We start from the raw sequence: 17377 nt of genomic DNA on the forward strand, positions 1-17377 counted from the left end.
CCTCCCGCCGGCCAGCCGCGGCTCTGCGCAGAACGGGCACCGTCCCCCGGCGGTGGGTGCTGACTGCGCCAGGCTGCCGCGCCGCGCTTCGCCGGGGTAAAACGGATTTAACCCCCACCGCCCTCCTCGGAGACCGGGAGGGGCGTGGACCCCTCCTCACCCGGCGGGCGTCCGCTGCCCGCGACCTCCGGGGTGTCACCGCCCGCCCCGCCGGTGGGCCCGTCGCAGCTCGTGGGGGCCGCGGTGACCTGGCATCGCCACTTCCAGCGGAGGAAAGCGGTGGCCGACAGGGCCAGGCGACTTCCTTCGAGCTAGGGGTGGGAAAACGGCTTTTGATTCTGCACGGTCAAAGAAGTCCCAGTCCTTGTCCAAGCCTGGCTCCTCTGTACCACCCGGTTTCCAGCTTCCCAGGGGTGTCTTTTGCACAGCTTACTAGACGTCCAGTGAAGCGACTTAGGGGAGGTCTGCCCTGGCTCTTACCCTTTATCCGGGCGCCTTAGTTAAAAGGGGGCATGTCTCCTGGCCGGCCGAGGGTTGCTTGTTGACAATGCCACCAGAGGAAGCCCTTAGAGCAGCCCTCAATTTGGAGCTAGTAAACCCCTTGCTTCCTTTAAAATTTTTTTGTTAGTTGCAGGTATTTGCCATTGGGGCACACTTTTGATGTGCCAGATACTGACAGGCACTTAACACAGGTGCTGGTCCTCACACCGGCCCTATGGGGGCAGGAGATGCTGGGAGAGCTAGCTGCCACTCCAAACTCCAAACTTTCATGAGCAATGTACTTACTAATACCGAATTAGCCTCTGATTTTTCTCAGGCACCTTCCATTTTTGCGGGTCTCTGTAAATCCACTTTTTCAGCTCCAAACTTGTACTGAAAATTAGCATCTTAGTTGAATATTACGTGAGCCCATGTTTGTTCAATCTGAGCATTCTTCCTCTGCCCCCCAAGCCCCTAACTGATGGGAGACAAAGAATGTAGTTTTGAGTGGCTCATGTTTAGATAAGGATTGAAAATAAAACAAGTGGAGGGGAGGAGTGGTGATTTCTGAAATTAATATGCTGAGCAGGTATTTAAACCGAAGACCCCCGCCATCCATAGCCAAGCTAGTGGCCACTGCAGTGCAGTATTTGCCATCATGTTCTCTATGTTCACATGGCAGATCTGTCTTATATTTTTAACAAACCTGTTTTCAGAATTTCCCATAAGGATTGATGGCCTAGTTTGATACTTTCTTCAGGATTAATGAGGCAGTTGCATCATTTCCCTATAAGTTAAACCATTTGTATCATCAAAGCCAAAAAATTTTCTTGCCTGTATTTAGCAGCTTGTTCTTTTTTAAAATCTATTATAATACTTAGCATATAAAGAAGCTCACAAATTATTTGTTCAACTGAGGCAATCACAGATTAGTTTTCAGGGCTTTATATCCACACTGGTTGTTAGGAACAACCATTTGTGATAGAGCAATGTACCATGAACCAAATGCAGCTTGTTGGGGTTGCATGTGGGGCTTCTTAATCTCTGAAATAAACCAGGAGATGAAAGTTCAAGTTGACTGAAACCTTGAAGAACATAGGTCTGAACCTCCTTAATGCCAGTTTGCATTTGGAACTTGTTCTATGGTTTTCAAAGGACTTTTAACCTTTTATCACAGTGGACTTTGACATAAGCTTGTATTTCTACCCCAAGTGTGTGAGGTAGAAATAGATGTGAAGATCTAACAATCATAATTTGTGAATATGGCCTTAAACAAGGGAAGACTGAAGTGTGAAAAAAGGATGTCTGTTCCAGTTCTGTGAAATTCTAGGTTAAAGAACTAAATTTCTGTCAGATTGTAAAATTTGTTACTGTCTCAAATTCCTTGCTACTCTGTGCCAGGTATTCCTCTAGGGGACTGGGGCCGTCTGGAGATGCTGCCTGTGGCCGTAGTCTGGAGATGCTGCCTGTGGCATGTGCCCACCTCAGTGTCCTGTACATACTAAGCCTGTGATAGATGTTTGCTGCTGAATAAAGTTTAGGGGCAGGTCTGTCCTGTTAAACAGATTAGTAAGTTCCTCATATGGGATCCTTACTATTAACTTTATTAAGTGAGCCTTGTTTGGAGAGAGCTGCTAAAGACAACTTGAAAGTCATTTTTTCAGTCTTACAACTGCAGGTTGTTTTTTGTTTTGTTTTTCTTTAACAAGAGAAACCACTAAGTAGATTGCATTTTTGTATTCGAGCTTGCTGGTACATTCTCTTAAAAATTAAAATAGCTGGAAAATTCTAACCTTGGAAGGCTCTGCTGTGTCATTCATATACCCTGTTAGAAACACATAGAGCTAGGTGTAAGCAAAAGGAGAAAATTCTACTTTTACCAAACACTTTGATGAAGAGGCTGTCTTTTGTCAGAGGGCTGAGTTGGCATGGTAAGAATGCTGACAATGATCTCTGTGGGTATGAGCCTTTTTGGGACAGCAGGAGCCTTCCTGCAGGTAATGATGGTGCTTGCTTTGAATGTGCCCCTGAGAACAACACAGAGACTTCAGAGACTGGGTTTTCTTTTAGACCAACTAACTATTGTAATTGTAGTTTGGTAGCCATGCAAGTTTAGAATTCAGACATCTCCTATGTGGATCAGCAAATCCTTAGTTTGCTGGAAATCTTAAGTTTGAAGGAATCCTTTCTATTTCTTTTTAAGTACATTTTTCATGTGTGGCTAATTTGCTGAATCACTGTTTGGAAGATCATTAAAACTGACACCATCATGTTTCTTAATGTTTATGTTAAGGTTTTTTGCTTTCCCAATTATAGTAACGTTGGCAACAGGAGTTACACAAAAGCATCACCAAATGACGCATTTGACTTTGTAATAGGAAAAACTTTCAGCCTTAACATTACTGAATTACTGCTATAGGCTACAGACTTTATCTATCTATCTATCTATCTATCTATCTATCTATCTATCTATCTATCTATCTATCTATCTATCTATAGACTACTTAAGAATATACTGTCCTTGCATTGCTTGGGGGGAAATTTTTATTATTTTAAATTAAGAGAAATTGTAGTGGAATTTAAAGGTTTCTGAATTCTGCAAGAAAAATTGTTATTAAAAACTGGCTGGTACAGCTAATTTGCCTGATGTAGGACTAAATAGTACCTGTTTAAAGCTAATAGTTTACACTGCCAAAACAATTATTACCACTTGCAAGGACTGATTATTGAAAGAATATTAACCATATGAAGGTATTGATTGCAGTTCTCAAGGCTGCAATAAATCTGGCATTTTTAGTAACTACCTTGGTTAATTCAATAGAATTTAGAACACTTTTTAAGAGGGGCAAAGAAGTGTATAAGGCTTCAAAACCTTGTTTCCTTTTTTTTTTTTGTGCCTTAATTAAAAAAAATAGAAAGGACATTGAATATTCTCCCATTCCCCCCACTAATGATTTTTAAAACCTTTGTGGGCTTACTGCCAGCTTTTGGCTGCTTTTGGTTATGGAAGCCAGATGCTACACAACAGGAAATGAACTTTTTTTTTAAGCCAAAAAAAAAAAGTGTCTTTAAACTAACAGATGAAGTAACGTCCTATTATACAGTGTGACTTCACTGGTACTTTCTTGTAGTTGAGACTTGTCTTGCCAGAATTCCACCCTAAAAATCCTATGAAATATTTAGGAGGCTGACTTCAGGTTACTGAACCAGGTGGTGGCTTTGTTTTACTGGAAATAAGGACTGAGATAAGGACACATCTCAAGTTCTTGTCTATTTGTTGGAGAGTGCTATACTTGGCTCTCTTTCTACAGAGCAGGGTTGCTACTGGCTATATATTAGGTAATAGAAGAGTTTTCACAACTGAATAAAAAGAGTTGTAATGTCTCAAGTTAGTCTTGATTCTGTCAGCGGTTTCAGCTCAGGTTTTGGTTGCTACTTAATAATATCTTTGGTGTGTGGTATGGTCCTTCCTAGAGAGGAGTTACCACTTGACAACTTGCCAGCAGAGACTAATGTTGGGTAATGTTTATATCCTTTGTCTCTAATACGGGGGACTTTTGTGTGGGGCTGTGCATACATAGTGCACACTCTTGAGTACACACCTGTGATTTCAGGAACACCTTCGGCCACACATGGTTCCTTTTCACTTACTGAGAGCAGACACTAACTTGCCTGGGCTGGTTGCACTGCTTACCGCAGGGCAGGCAGTTAAAGCCCGAACAGCCCAGCTCTGAGGTTCTCACTGGCATCTGTGAAAACAAGCGAAATGAAGAATCTGAACTAGGGAAATTTCTGCTGTCTAAACCTAAAAGGAGTGAGTGCAGCCCTGTAGTAGACGAGAACCGGAGAAGGGGATGATGGAGAGAACTGCTGTTAGAGTGAGAGTTGGAACCTGCTGGACAGCAGTCACTGTTCTGTGTGGCACCACACAGAGGTGGAGAGGTCAGGTAGCACCTGTGTTTAGGCTGTCTCTTCTGAAAACCTGGGCGTGAGGCTGTACTTTGTGAATCCAAGATGTTACTTTATGTATTTTTTTTATCTGAAGTCTGAAATACTTTAGTAGACATTGTTAATATTTAAGTGTCTAGAATGTATTTTGACACTTTTCTATCAATAATATAGCTTTATTTAAAATGAATGTAAAATGTTTTAAAATGAGTGTGTAAACATCTTATGTGATAGATTTCTCTGCTTTGTTTTTTCCTAATGGAAAAAACCTGCCCAGTGCCATTTATGCATTTGATTGGATAATACCAGGTAACAAAATTGTTCTTTTTCTGTTAACCACTTATTCTAGGTTAAGGGCAGTAATGAATAAATATTAAACTGCATTTGCCTACCAGTAAAATCTAATATAAAAATCTTAGTAAGTGTTCCCAGTCTTCATAATAAATATTTTTAATAATATTAAGTGCAATGACTTTCCATCATATTTAGACAAAAATTCAAAGTTTAGCATGGCCTATTAAAAAACCCTGTATGGACTGATACCTGTCACCCCCATTTTCATCTCAGACAGTTATCCCCTTCATATTCACACCACACTGGCTTTTTGTCAGGTTGTAGAATCTGCCAAGTTCTTTCCTGTCTCAAGGCCTTTGCTGGGTTTTAAGTGGTAAGATCATCATCCTTCAAGCTTTAACTAAAACACCCGCTCAGACTTTCCTTGTGACTGCCCTTTCTAAAGTAGGTCCTTTGTTCATTACCACAAGTAGTTATTTTTCCTTTTCTCTCTCACACCCCACATCTAACTGGTTAACACATCCTGTTAGCTCTACTTTCAAAGCATAGAGTCTAGCTTCTTCTCTCCAGCCTCCTCTCTGCCACTCCAGTCTGCCATTCACATTATTCACCCAGATAACTGCACTGTCCTCCCCAATGCCTCCTACCTTCGCTGAGCAAACTCAAAATTGCTCACTGTATTTCCCACTTTTATCAAAGGATCTCCACAGAATTTACTCTGCAGATATGTACTTCAGCTTCCTATGTTAGAACTAGAGCTCTTTTTCGTATCATTAAATTTTTATTTCTGCGATTGCTTATAATCAGACAAGTTCTATCTTACAAGCATATATGTCTAAGAAGAGAGAGTTGAAAAATGAGTTTTAAAATAGAAATAGGAATCTGTGCTAAATGAAAGAATGAGCTGACAGGTAATTACTTCTTGCTGCCTTGCCTTTCTGGCTCTTGGAGACAGACATGAAGAATAGAAAAATGAGAGCAATCTGGAGGAATGTTCTTATTATTGATACACTTTTCCTGACGTAATAATAGCCTTTTAGGAAGCCAGGAACAGTAACAGCAAACTGCTACGACAGTTAACATTCTCAACAACCAGATTTCATGGGAACTTTAGAGACTGTTGAAAGATCTGCCATACTTTTTATTCAGTGGTCCATCCAAAAAAGGGAAATGATCAAAATATGAATTAGTCTAGCCCATGAGCAAAAGATGGTTTTAGATGTCACTGTACTGAGTGATCATTCCTGAACTAATGCGGACCTCCATAAAGTAGACCGCTCTATCTCACATCTTACTGTGTAAAAGGTCTGTAAGAGGTATATGTTACTTAGTACAAGGCTCCAGTTCAATTGCACTTCTCTTCTCTTCTGTGCCATTACACCTCCCATTGGGATCTGACATAAACTCTGTACTTATAAGCGCTCACTTGGAAAGTAAAGCAATGTATAACAGAACCAACTTTACCACAGGCTAACTGCTTACATATTAGTTCAGTCACAAAAATCACCAAACTTCACTACAACCCAAAACACTTCTGTGATGAATAGCATTTGTAGTCGTTCACTCGTTCATTTTCCAACCTGCTTATTGCAGCTCAGGGTCGCAGGTGACCAGAGCCAATCCTGGCAGCTCCGAGCACCAGGCAGCTCCTCCCCAGCCCTGACGGGACACTCTCCCATTGCAGGGTGCACGCACACCCACGCCCGTGCCCTTCATGTGCACACCTTGGGGGGATGTGGGGAGCAAACCCTGGTGGATATGGTGACAATGTGCAGACTCCCTGCAGACGGCATGTCAGGCTGGGGACTGCTTTATTCGTTACTCGAAAATCTGTTATGCTGGATTGTGTCTTGGTTCATTCTAACTTTAAAAGGGGTAGGCTACATAAAATATTGAATGAGATCATTTGATTATTCTAAGATTCACTTGTTGTGCTAGATCTCCAACTTGCTGCTGAGCTTGGGAAGACATTGCTGGACCGGAATACGGAACTGGAGAATTCTCTTCAGCAGATGTACACAACCAATCAGGAGCAGTTACAGGAAATTGAGGTAACACGTTCAACAGGAGAGTTAGCCTTGGGATGTGACATGGACTGCTGTCGTGCCAGTCACATCCTGCTAAAATAACACTAATAATAAAGAAACATTTAATTTCTAATGAAGATTCTGCATGAGAATAAGAGCCATTGGCAAAGGTGGGAGGTTGATTTCTACCTTCTTTAGGCTTTCCAACACATAGTCTGCTCTGATGAAAGCGATTTCCTTCTTCTCCCTTAGTGAAATGTACTGGAAGTAGATGGCCCTATATTTGCAAGTATGTGAAACTAAAGTTTTCACTTTTTTCTTAGAAAGATGAATTATGCAGAGGCTTAGGATGATAATAATAATAATAATAATGATAATGATAATGTAATAACACTACCCAGTTTAAGAAAACTACCCACACTCTTACATCCCTCTTTATAAACCTTCCTTGGCTGCATTTCCCTCCATCCTAAATTTATAGCTAGATAAAAATCTTTAAATCTTACTATTTTATTTCATAATGCATTTAAATTCCTTGTGCCAAATAATTTAAAACTAGGCGTTTATTTCTCCCTGCTGTCATTTATTTTACATATTTAGTAGGTTTATTAAATACTGTTTTCTTAGTTTAAAAACTGAAATAAAAGATGCTAAAGGTTCTAAAACGAAAAGTGCTGTCTTGTGATACTGTTCAAGTAACCCAGTATGTATAGACCACATAACTGCGAAGATGATAATTATGGATATTAACCAATGGGCCCCCCCACACCAAAGACTTGTTCCTGAATGTCTTATTGCCATAACAAGTTACAGTTTGGAGGACTTTTATCCCCACAACTCTTCCCTCTCAAATTGGAATAGTTAAACCAGAACATTTGAATCTACATGCAGAAAAAAATAACAAAAGATCCTAGAACTGCTAAGCAATTCATTATGATCAGAACTTACTGAGCACTAATTACATACTGAACCAGGTGCCGGAAGAAAGTAGAATTACTCAGTCCTTAATGTCTAAGTAAATCTTTAATCATTTTCTGTAAGGTCTTCTATCTACTTGGTTAGCTTCATTCATTCATTTCTTTTAAAAGCAACTGTGAATGAAATTAATTTTTCCTGTTTTTTTATATGAAAATTTTATGATTTATGTATATTGATGATATGACCTGCCTTTTTGCTGTTTCTAACAGCGTAGGTCTTTGAGTCTTATATATAATATAAATCTTTGGGTTTTATATATAATAATCCTATCATCTGTAAAGAAAGATAGTTTTCACTTATTTCTGGACCAGGATTCCTTTTATTTCCTGTTGTTATTTGATTAACATAGAGGTTGCCAAAACCTAAGAATGCAGGAAATACACAATTTTTAAGCTATTGAACTGTAACACCATATCTGCTTTGTTTCACAGAAGTGTTTTTCTTCAGCTCATTGGAAAATTTCATAGTGTGCCTGGGGCATGTGCATGAAGATGGTCATATAGTATGATTAACACTTATTTGGATTTGGATAACAACATAATCTTAATACATACATCATGTTGATAGTTCTATAAAAGAGGATCCAGAGCACTATAAGTGAGCATTATAACTGATACATATCTCAGCACTTAAATACAGATAAAGAGAGTCCAAATACTGTGTAATTACTAGATTGTCTATTTTAGCGTAGGAGGTTACAAACACAGTTGCTTTCTAATCTGAATTACTTGTCTTTCTACCTTTTTCTTTTTATAGAAGAGCGTTATCAGCTCTTCTAATCCCCGCTAACCAGCATTCTAATGACCCCGCTTAGTTTAGTCTGTTATTGAACTTTACATGAGCCTGTTCATTGGGAATTTTCCTGATTGGAGAAGTAGTGCACGGTCATTTTTTTTTTCTTTTTAAATTTGGAAAGTTATATAGTTGAAAAACAAAAAGTCAGTTTTTATCCTATTACCTAGAAAAGTTTAAAATGAGACATTCCAGAAAAACAATCCTGGAGCAAATTACTCAAGAGTGGATGAAAAACAATATATAACTGGTGAAAATATTAGGAAAAAAATCCCTCAAACTGTGACTTGTTATGGAAATAGATATCCAGGAAATTGTCAAAGGGTATTTTGTAAGTAGACTACAAATATTCTTTTCAAGATTGTCAATGGGTTTTGAATATTCCTCATGAAAATTGATCAGTGTTTATTTAGGTATAATTCTTAATGTGAAAAGAAACGAAAACATTAAACTATTAAAAGTGACGATTCCACTGGCATCGGAGACAATACTATAGCATCAATGACTTTTATCTGGTGTTAGTCTGAGCATTTAAATGTTCAAAATTGTGGAGTTTTTCCCTCCTGGATGAAGAGGAGCTTCAGTGGTTAGTGAGATTTGATACAATGGAATTCCTTTAAATTTTTCTACAATCATAAAAGCCACCTACAAATTTTATTGTTTCTCTGTCTGGAAACCTGTGTTGTCTGAACCAGGGAATCCTGATTCAGAAACAAGTAAAAACTTCTTCACAGATGATGGGATATTATATATAAACCCAAAAACTAATATTATATATAAGACTCAAAGACCCATTAACGCTATTGGAAACAGCAAAAAGGCAGGTCCTAAGAGGTAACATCACATCATCAATATACATAAATCAGAATGTTTATATACAAAAATTTAACAGGAAAAAAAATCAAGAAAATAATTTCATTCAGTGTGTCTACCACTAAAAGTATTGATAGTTTGGTTTCCAGTTTTCCCCTTTCAAGGCTGCGTGCCTTTGTGTTTCCTTCAGTACACCTAACACTAATTTATTAGATATTTATTTCTTGACTTGTTTTATTTTCCTTCCCTCTACTTTCCATTGCAGCATTGAAAACTCATGCTGTGTTTATTCATAGTTTTAGGCACCATGTGGTAGCTCATAGATAAATACTTGAAATCAATATCTTAACAGAGCACAGATAAACAGTTTCAGAAAACACACCCAGTAATTCCTAAATTGTATGTTTCACCTCTCAAGGTTTTTCAAGGAAGAGATTTTTTTTTTCCAGGAAGAGATTTTTTAAGGATCTCTGGCCTCAGTGCGAGAAGATTCAGGTTTAAGACCTCAACTCATAGCAACTAGCTGGATACCTCAGGCACGCAAATTACCTCTTAGGTCCTGTGCATGGGCTGTGTGTTGGAGATAAGAATGCTTACACTACACAGGACAGGGTTGTTCTTAGGAGATTATGTAAGTGTGTATGTTTTGGACAGTATAAATTGTTGTGCAGTTTATCCATTTAAGAACTTTAGTAATGAAAGAATTTTAATTATGAGGGGAAGAATTTTTTTCAAGTACTGGAAAATACATACTAAAAAGAAGCTAGGCTTTTAATAGTGAGCTTATGGATGGATTTTATTTTCAGTCATGCTTCCCCTCTCCTTGCTAAATTTCCTAAAGGGAAATATGATATTTTAATCAGGGGCAAGAGATATTTCTAAGGTAATAGGAAATATTTATTTAGTATTGTGGAAGGTCATTTTGCTACTAAATTCAGAGGATTTGGACTCTAATCCTTAATATAAGAATAATCCCAACACTTTATAAAAGCCAAGTTTCCATTCCATTTATTATTTTAAGTTTGGGCTGTATCCTTTTTCCTGTGTGGGCTTCTGTAGTTGCACATAGTGTTAGTATATTGCTGTGGGGTGTTTTGTTTTTATTCTCTGCAAAAACTTGCATCTGTTGGGAAGGTGGCCTGTTTATTTATGGCTTTTTGCTGAGGCTTGTGCTCATAGTTGAGGTGAATGTTCTTTGCAAATTCCAAGCCAGGCGTGGGAGAACCCATAGCATTTAACTTAATACTTTTGCCTGTAAGTTGGTGATTTTTGCTTTCCCATGTGTAACATGGCAAATGCTTTTGAATTTGAATCCTTTTTGGCATTTTGATTTTTTATTTTATTTTATTTTTTCGATTTATTATTTTTGTGTGGGTATTGAACTGGGGTCCAGGCCAGAGGTGCAGAGGCAGTGAGAGGATTCAACAGAGACAGAGCAGGGAGCAAAATAGGCAGATGTACTGAAATAACATTGCTGAGGGGGGCAGTTAGTGAGACAGTGAGGTCCACCTAGCTATATGTGTGTAGGCTCCCAGGCTAGGCTAGAACTCTGGACCCAGGAGTGACAGTGCTGAGACTTAACCCTTAGGCCACCAGGGAGGCCCCTGTACTTGAATTTTAGAACCTGGGCAGGCCAGTTAGATTCATCTGAGGCTGTGTACTAACAATTGTGAACTGAACTTTAGAGGTATTTCTTCTTTTAATTCAAAAATTAAACTTAATTTTTAATGAAGTACCTTGTTAACGCTTGGCAATATAGGATTTCCCCCCTCAGGTGTGTTCATTGTAGTTCTCTGACTACCAAAGCACCAGAGCTCATCGCCATAGTTCCATGTGCTCTTCCCCCTTCCCCCATTTTCACCCCTTTGACTGTACCACCCCTTCCTCCCTTCCTGGATACCTCAGATCTACTGTTGAACTGCAAGATTTGTCTTTGTCCAGCCAAAAGGCTGTCTCGTATTTATCTTTCTCCTTCTAATTCATTTTGCTTAGCATAATCCCTTCCAGCTCCATCCTCATGGCCATAAATGATAAGCATTTATCTTCTTTGATTGCTCAGTAGTATTCCATTGTGTATGTGAGCTACATCTTGAACTGTTCATCTGTTTCGGGGCATTTAGGTTGTTTCTATATCTTGGCTATTGTAAATAGTGCTGCAGTGAAAATAAAAATTCAGGTTTCCTTTCAAATTGTAGTATTTGTATTCTTTGGGTAGACTCCTAGGAGTGGAATTGCTGGATTGTATGGCAGATCCCATTTTTAGTGTTTTGAAGAACCTCTACCCAGCTTTCCATAGCCGTAGGGCCGGTCTACATTCCCACCAGCAGTGTAAGAGTCCCTTTTTCTCCACACCCTCACTAGCGATTCTTGTTTCTGGTTTTTTAAAATATGTGAGATGGTGTCTCATTTGGTTGCATTTCCCTGGTTGCATGTAATTTGCATTTCCCTGATTAGAATGAACATACAAGGCTATACATGACAAACCAACAGACGGCATCCTCCTTATGCTGAAAAACTGAAAGCCTTTCCACTAAGATCCAGTGTAAGAAGAGGATGCTGCTTTCACGACTATTCTAGAGCAGTTTAGAATCCAAATTGGAATCCAAATTGGGAAAGTAGAATTATAAAGCTATCATTATTTACTTTATAATAATAAAACAAATACATATACTATATAGAGAATCCTAAAAAATCCATAGGAAAACAAATTAAAACAATAAACCCATTCAGCGTAGTGGCAGGTTACAAAATAAAAAATCAGTTGCTTTCTTATATGCAGTCATACCAAAAAATAAATAAATAAATAAATAAATAGCTGGGAATAAACCTAACAAAGGTGGTGAAAAAAGAATATCTTTGAAAGAAAACAAACATGGCTATTTCCTTCTAGATCAGAAAAAAGTTGATAGATATAGATTTGAACTTCCAGAGGCTCAGCCCTACAGCAGTATCTGACTGTACAGTGTTCTTACTGTGTAGTCTTAATCAGCACTTGCAGAGAGCTCTAATAATTTTTTCTTAAGTTGCTGACCAGTTTAGTCAGACTCCTTTGTTAGCAGAGTCAAAGTCTTGGAGAAGTGAAGGACTTTTCTGATTAGTTTTGATCTTAAGAAGATTAAACTCCTACCATGTGAAAATAAATTCTTTATTCTTTAGCTAGTCCTTAAAACCAAGTTCTCTAAGACAAAAATATCTCTCTAAATGGTTTCATTGTATTTTTACCACAAGTTATTATATCAGATGAGGGGCACTTTCTGTAGTTTTTAAAATATGCTTATTTGCATTTTGGCTTTTTTTTATTGGCCATTAACTATAATTTGAATATTCTATCTTTAAAAAGGGACATCTTGGAACTCAAATAATACCTGAATTGTACATGTCTTTCAGATTACCGGGGAGCATAGGTGCCTTGGGAATAAATACAGAGGATATTTGTATAAAGGCCACAGGAAAGGAGAGAATTAGTGACTAATTAGGGCCTTTCCCCTTGAGGGCTATCATCAATGCCCTTCTTACAATTTCTCAATAAACTCAGCATTATAGTAAGTGAGTTTCGATACAGGCTGTTGTGAATAGAGGTCTAGAAACTATTGTTTAACCAACATTCTTTTAGTCCCTGTGAGTAAGGAATGATAATAAGTGGACTGGATACAGAAGGCTAGAGAGCCTCTACCACATTAACAGACAATTCAGTTGTTAACTATGGTGTTGAGTATTTTTAGGAATATCACTGATGAGAGGGCCTCGAGGGAGAGGCGCTGCTCTGGGCAGGATGCTCTGCAAGGCTTCTAAGGTTTTGCTTGCACTGAGGCCTAAAGGCTATATGCCCTGGATCCTGTCTCCAGTACAGGAGATACAAAGAATGACCCAGGGACTCTGTTATATCAAAGTATCTACCAAAATATTTAAAAGTTAGTGAAAATGAAGATGTAACTTTTCCTTCGAGTTGTCAGATCCTGTCAAGTCTATCAGCAGCTGGATTAGGTGGAATAAGCCAGGAAAAGGGTAGGGAGGAGGGGGGAGCAACAGGGTAAAGACCCTAAAGAAAGGGGGGCAGGTACCTTGCCTTAGAGTGAGGCAACTCCAAAATCTTAAGGTACCTCTGAGTGTGAAATAAGGAAGAATCAGTTGCTAAAAAGTGTAGCTGGGAAAACCCATTTAAGAGACAGTCGGGAAATTAACACTGAAACATATATAACACGAAAGGATTATTGGGTTTATCTTAGGTATGACTGAAATTATGATTAAGATGAAAAGTCTTGTATTTTAGAAATATATGTATACTTGAATTAAGATATCTTGGGTTTGCTTTAAAATGATTGGAGTTGAATGTAGAAAATTAAGAAATGAAACAAGACTATGTGTTGATATTCAAATTGGATTATAGTAGATTGGGTATCCATTAAGCCATTTTCTCTGCACTTATATATGTTTGAAATGATCATAACAAAGATTTGAAAATGTAATAGGTAAGAGTTAGTGGTACAGAGAGAGTCCAAAATTGGGTAGACTGAGAATTTAGAGAAGAGCACTCAAGGTTAAGTAACTGGTACTTAACCTTCCCTGTAAGTAACTGGTACTTACAGGGAATTATGATTACAAGAACTTAGAAAACATAATACAATAAAAAAAAAGTGTTGCTGTGATCTAGTTAAATATAGCCAAATCTTCATAACTAGCTAACCTAAGTCCTAAGACGGTAAATGATATTTAGATTTAGAATGATTGTTAACCAAAGAGAAGGAAACACGGGGCTGGAAGAAGGAACTTCCAGAATTTTCTGTGTCCAAAAATCAACATTTCTCTAGGTCCACTGACTACTCTGATAGCAATCTGAAAAACTGGTCTCAAGTCTCAAGAATTAGTATTTCAGGGGGAAGGGCCCCAGGTTCCTATGTTGTAATAAATTCCCCAGGTGAATCTTAGCATTTGTGAAAATTACAAGTTTGAAAATTACAACTGTAGACAAAGATAATATCTCTTCACTGAACAGTTTTACCACATGCCAGATACCATTCTCAGTCCTTTACATGTATTAATTTTCATAGCAACCTTATGAGAGGTAGGTGATGAGAAATGTCATTTTAGAAAAAGGTGCTTCGGCCCTCCCTGGTGGTGCAGCAGGGTAAAGCACTGCATTGAGAAGCTAAAGCCACTTCCCAGGAGTTCGATCCCCGCCTGCCCCGGAGGTGACCACATGGCGTGGCAGACCTCTCCTGACCCGCCCGCTGCTCCCCTCAGCAGTGTACTTCGTGGATCTGCCTGTTCTGCTCCCCACTCTGTCTCTGGTGAATCCTCTCACCACCCCTGCACCTCTGGCCTGTACCCAGTTCTGTATGCACAAATAAATACATCTTTAAAAAAAAAAAGAAAGAAAAAGGTGCTTCCTGAAAGTCACCAATTATATATGACAAAGCAAACCAAATTATGACCTAACATTCACATCCTTAGCTAAAATCCCAATGCCTTCCATCAGTGGTAGGCTTCCTCTGGCTCCAGCCCACCAGAAGGCTGGTGAGGAAACTGGCCTCTCATGGGACAGGTAGGTCTCAGTGAGGAAGTGACTTCTGGTCACTGGGCAGATACAACTCCTGTTGTAACAGTAATTAGGTTCTTGTCTGTGCACTGGCCTTCTAAAGGTTGCCGTAGCTCAATCCCAAAGAATACTTGAGACCTTATACTGGATAGAATGTGATTTACAACATTTCTGCAGCTGATATATATCTATATATATTCCTGTGATTCTAACCTTTACCCACTCTCCAGTATTCCTAAGAGATCTTTCTATACGTGGCACAAACTCTGTGGCTAGCAAGACTATGGCCTTGCTAGTCGGAGGGAAGGGTGAAGGACATATTCTGAAGCGCTAAAAGCTCTCCAAGGAAATCAGTAGCTGACTCCAAGGGGCCAAGCAGAGCTGCTGGGGGTTGAGTGAGTGGAAAATAAAACAAGCTTTCACAGGATCATGCTGTGTGCCAGCTTATCTCATACTACTTTGAGTTCTACAAAATGACACTAACAAAGCCACAATTCTTATTTTCAATTCTAAACCCAGAAAGCTTTAAAATAAAGCAAGATTTTTTCCCTTAATGTCTGTAGTAAATTCATTTGTCAGCAAACCCTGACCTGAATTGATGCGAATATGTAATCTTTGCACTTGAGTACAGACCTATTAATGCCACCCAGACCTCCCTGGGGATGTTATAAAGTGTATGGTGTGTGTGCGCCATATTATCTTTGTAAAACAGAATTTTCCAAAACAAATTGGTTCCAGAAAAATCAAGTGAAGAAGTTGAAGTTATGAGAATTAAGTGTTTTCTCAACACATTGCTACTGAGTTATGTAACTAGATTTGAAAAACAGGCCACATGCACTCTTTTTCAGTTCTGCCACACTGTCATTTAAGGGATGTGTTGAAAATCACTTAGCCCATTCTTTGAAAGACATCTGTTAACTTTGCAGATGCTTCTATAGAAGAATACGGGATCAACCATGGCTTTGTAAGGAAGCTTCTATAACACTCTGAAATGAAACTAAGAGGGAGCTTCTGGGTGGGTGAGCCTCGTGTGTTCCTCACACCCATAGCCTACCCTGTGCATATCTCCCATTTGACTGTTTCTGAGTTGTAGTCTCATACTAAACCAGCAAATGTAAGTAAAGCTCTGTGAATTCATGCAGCCAATTACTGAAGCTGAGAAGTGGTCACGGGAACCTCCAAGTATATAGCCTATCAATCAGAAGTACAAGTGGCCTCTGGGGCTTGTACCTCAAATCTGAAGCAGGGGTAGTTTTGTGGGACTGAACCTTTATAACCTGTGGGGTCACTGATGCCAGGTAATTAGGGTCAGAATTTAATTGAATTGTAGCCAATTGTACTGGAGTACCAGGGAAATGGTGTTGGGATACCACAAGCATCTTAACTGTTTCGTGTATAACCTGGTCACAACCATCTTCTTTTATAGTATCTGACTAAGCAAGTGGAGCTTCTCCGACAGATGAATGAACAACATGCAAAAGTTTATGAACAATTAGATGTCACAGCAAGAGAACTGGAAGAAACAAATCAAAAGCTAGTTGTTGAAAGCAAGGCTTCACAACAAAAAATTCTGAGGTAAATTTCTAGAACCCATTCAGAAAGCCTTAGTGTGAGGAAATTTAATATAAACTAGACTACAGTGTGGCTGTAGTGGGTTTAGGTCAATATGAGGTAAGATTTAATTTAATTTTTGTGGAGAAGAGAGAGAAATAGAAGTCCTTTCCACTAAAGGAAGCCCCGTTTGAGTGGCTGGCAGCTAATCTGTCCTCACCGCTTATGCCCTTAATACGACAAGCAGCAATTGGCTCATGTCTTTCCTCACAGTCTGACTGAAACAATCGAATGCCTACAAACCAACATTGATCACCTCCAGAGCCAAGTGGAGGAGTTGAAGTCATCTGGTCAAGGGAGAAGGAGCCAGGGGAAGTGTGAGCAGGAGAAATCGGCGCCCAGCTTCTGTCTGAAAGAGCTGTATGATCTCCGCCAGTAAGAACCTGACTTCCTGTGGTATTCATAAGCATTCATTTACACACTTTGGAATCCCATAGATAAAATATATCCTTTAAAGAAACACTTTTTATAAACACTTCCTAGTAAACAAAGCCACTTAACATACAAGTTACAGAGTTTGGGGTGTTAGACTTTGAAAACTTTTCAAAGTCTTGGGATCATTCATTTCCATGTTTCTAATATGTTAAAACTTAACATATACATATTTTTAATATGTTAAAATACCATGTAGTACTTCATAGATACATATTTGGTGGTGTTGCTCATGTTGGAGTGAAGAAAATTTCAGTAGAAGAAATCCATTAGAATGGATTTTTTTCTTAGCCTGCAGAAATGCCTTCACAATTTAAAGTTAGGACATTGAATTTTCTTTGAAGAATTATTTATTGAAGTTGTTGAAAGACAAGCGCTATGTCAGACATGAGGGGGTGATGAGCAAAATCATACCACTCCTGCCCCATAGGGTTTTTAGCCTCCTGGGAGGCAAAGAAGCACATAG

The 17377-nt window shown here is 38.9% G+C and overlaps 1 protein-coding gene across 1 annotated transcript in view; it reads left to right on the forward strand.

The window, feature by feature from the left end:
- The window catches only part of CDR2 (cerebellar degeneration-related protein 2, 62kDa), a 54525-nt gene that overhangs the window by 33288 nt on the left and 3860 nt on the right, over positions 1-17377 (forward strand). The window contains 3 exon segments of the mRNA XM_004692073.2: positions 6643-6773; positions 16295-16443; positions 16693-16854. Of these exon segments, the coding sequence (XP_004692130.2) occupies positions 6643-6773; positions 16295-16443; positions 16693-16854 (442 nt within the window).

The sequence above is a fragment of the Condylura cristata genome, unplaced genomic scaffold (genome assembly GCF_000260355.1).
Source record: "Condylura cristata isolate star-nosed mole 26May11 unplaced genomic scaffold, ConCri1.0 scaffold00032, whole genome shotgun sequence".
Lineage (NCBI taxonomy): Eukaryota > Metazoa > Chordata > Mammalia > Eulipotyphla > Talpidae > Condylura > Condylura cristata.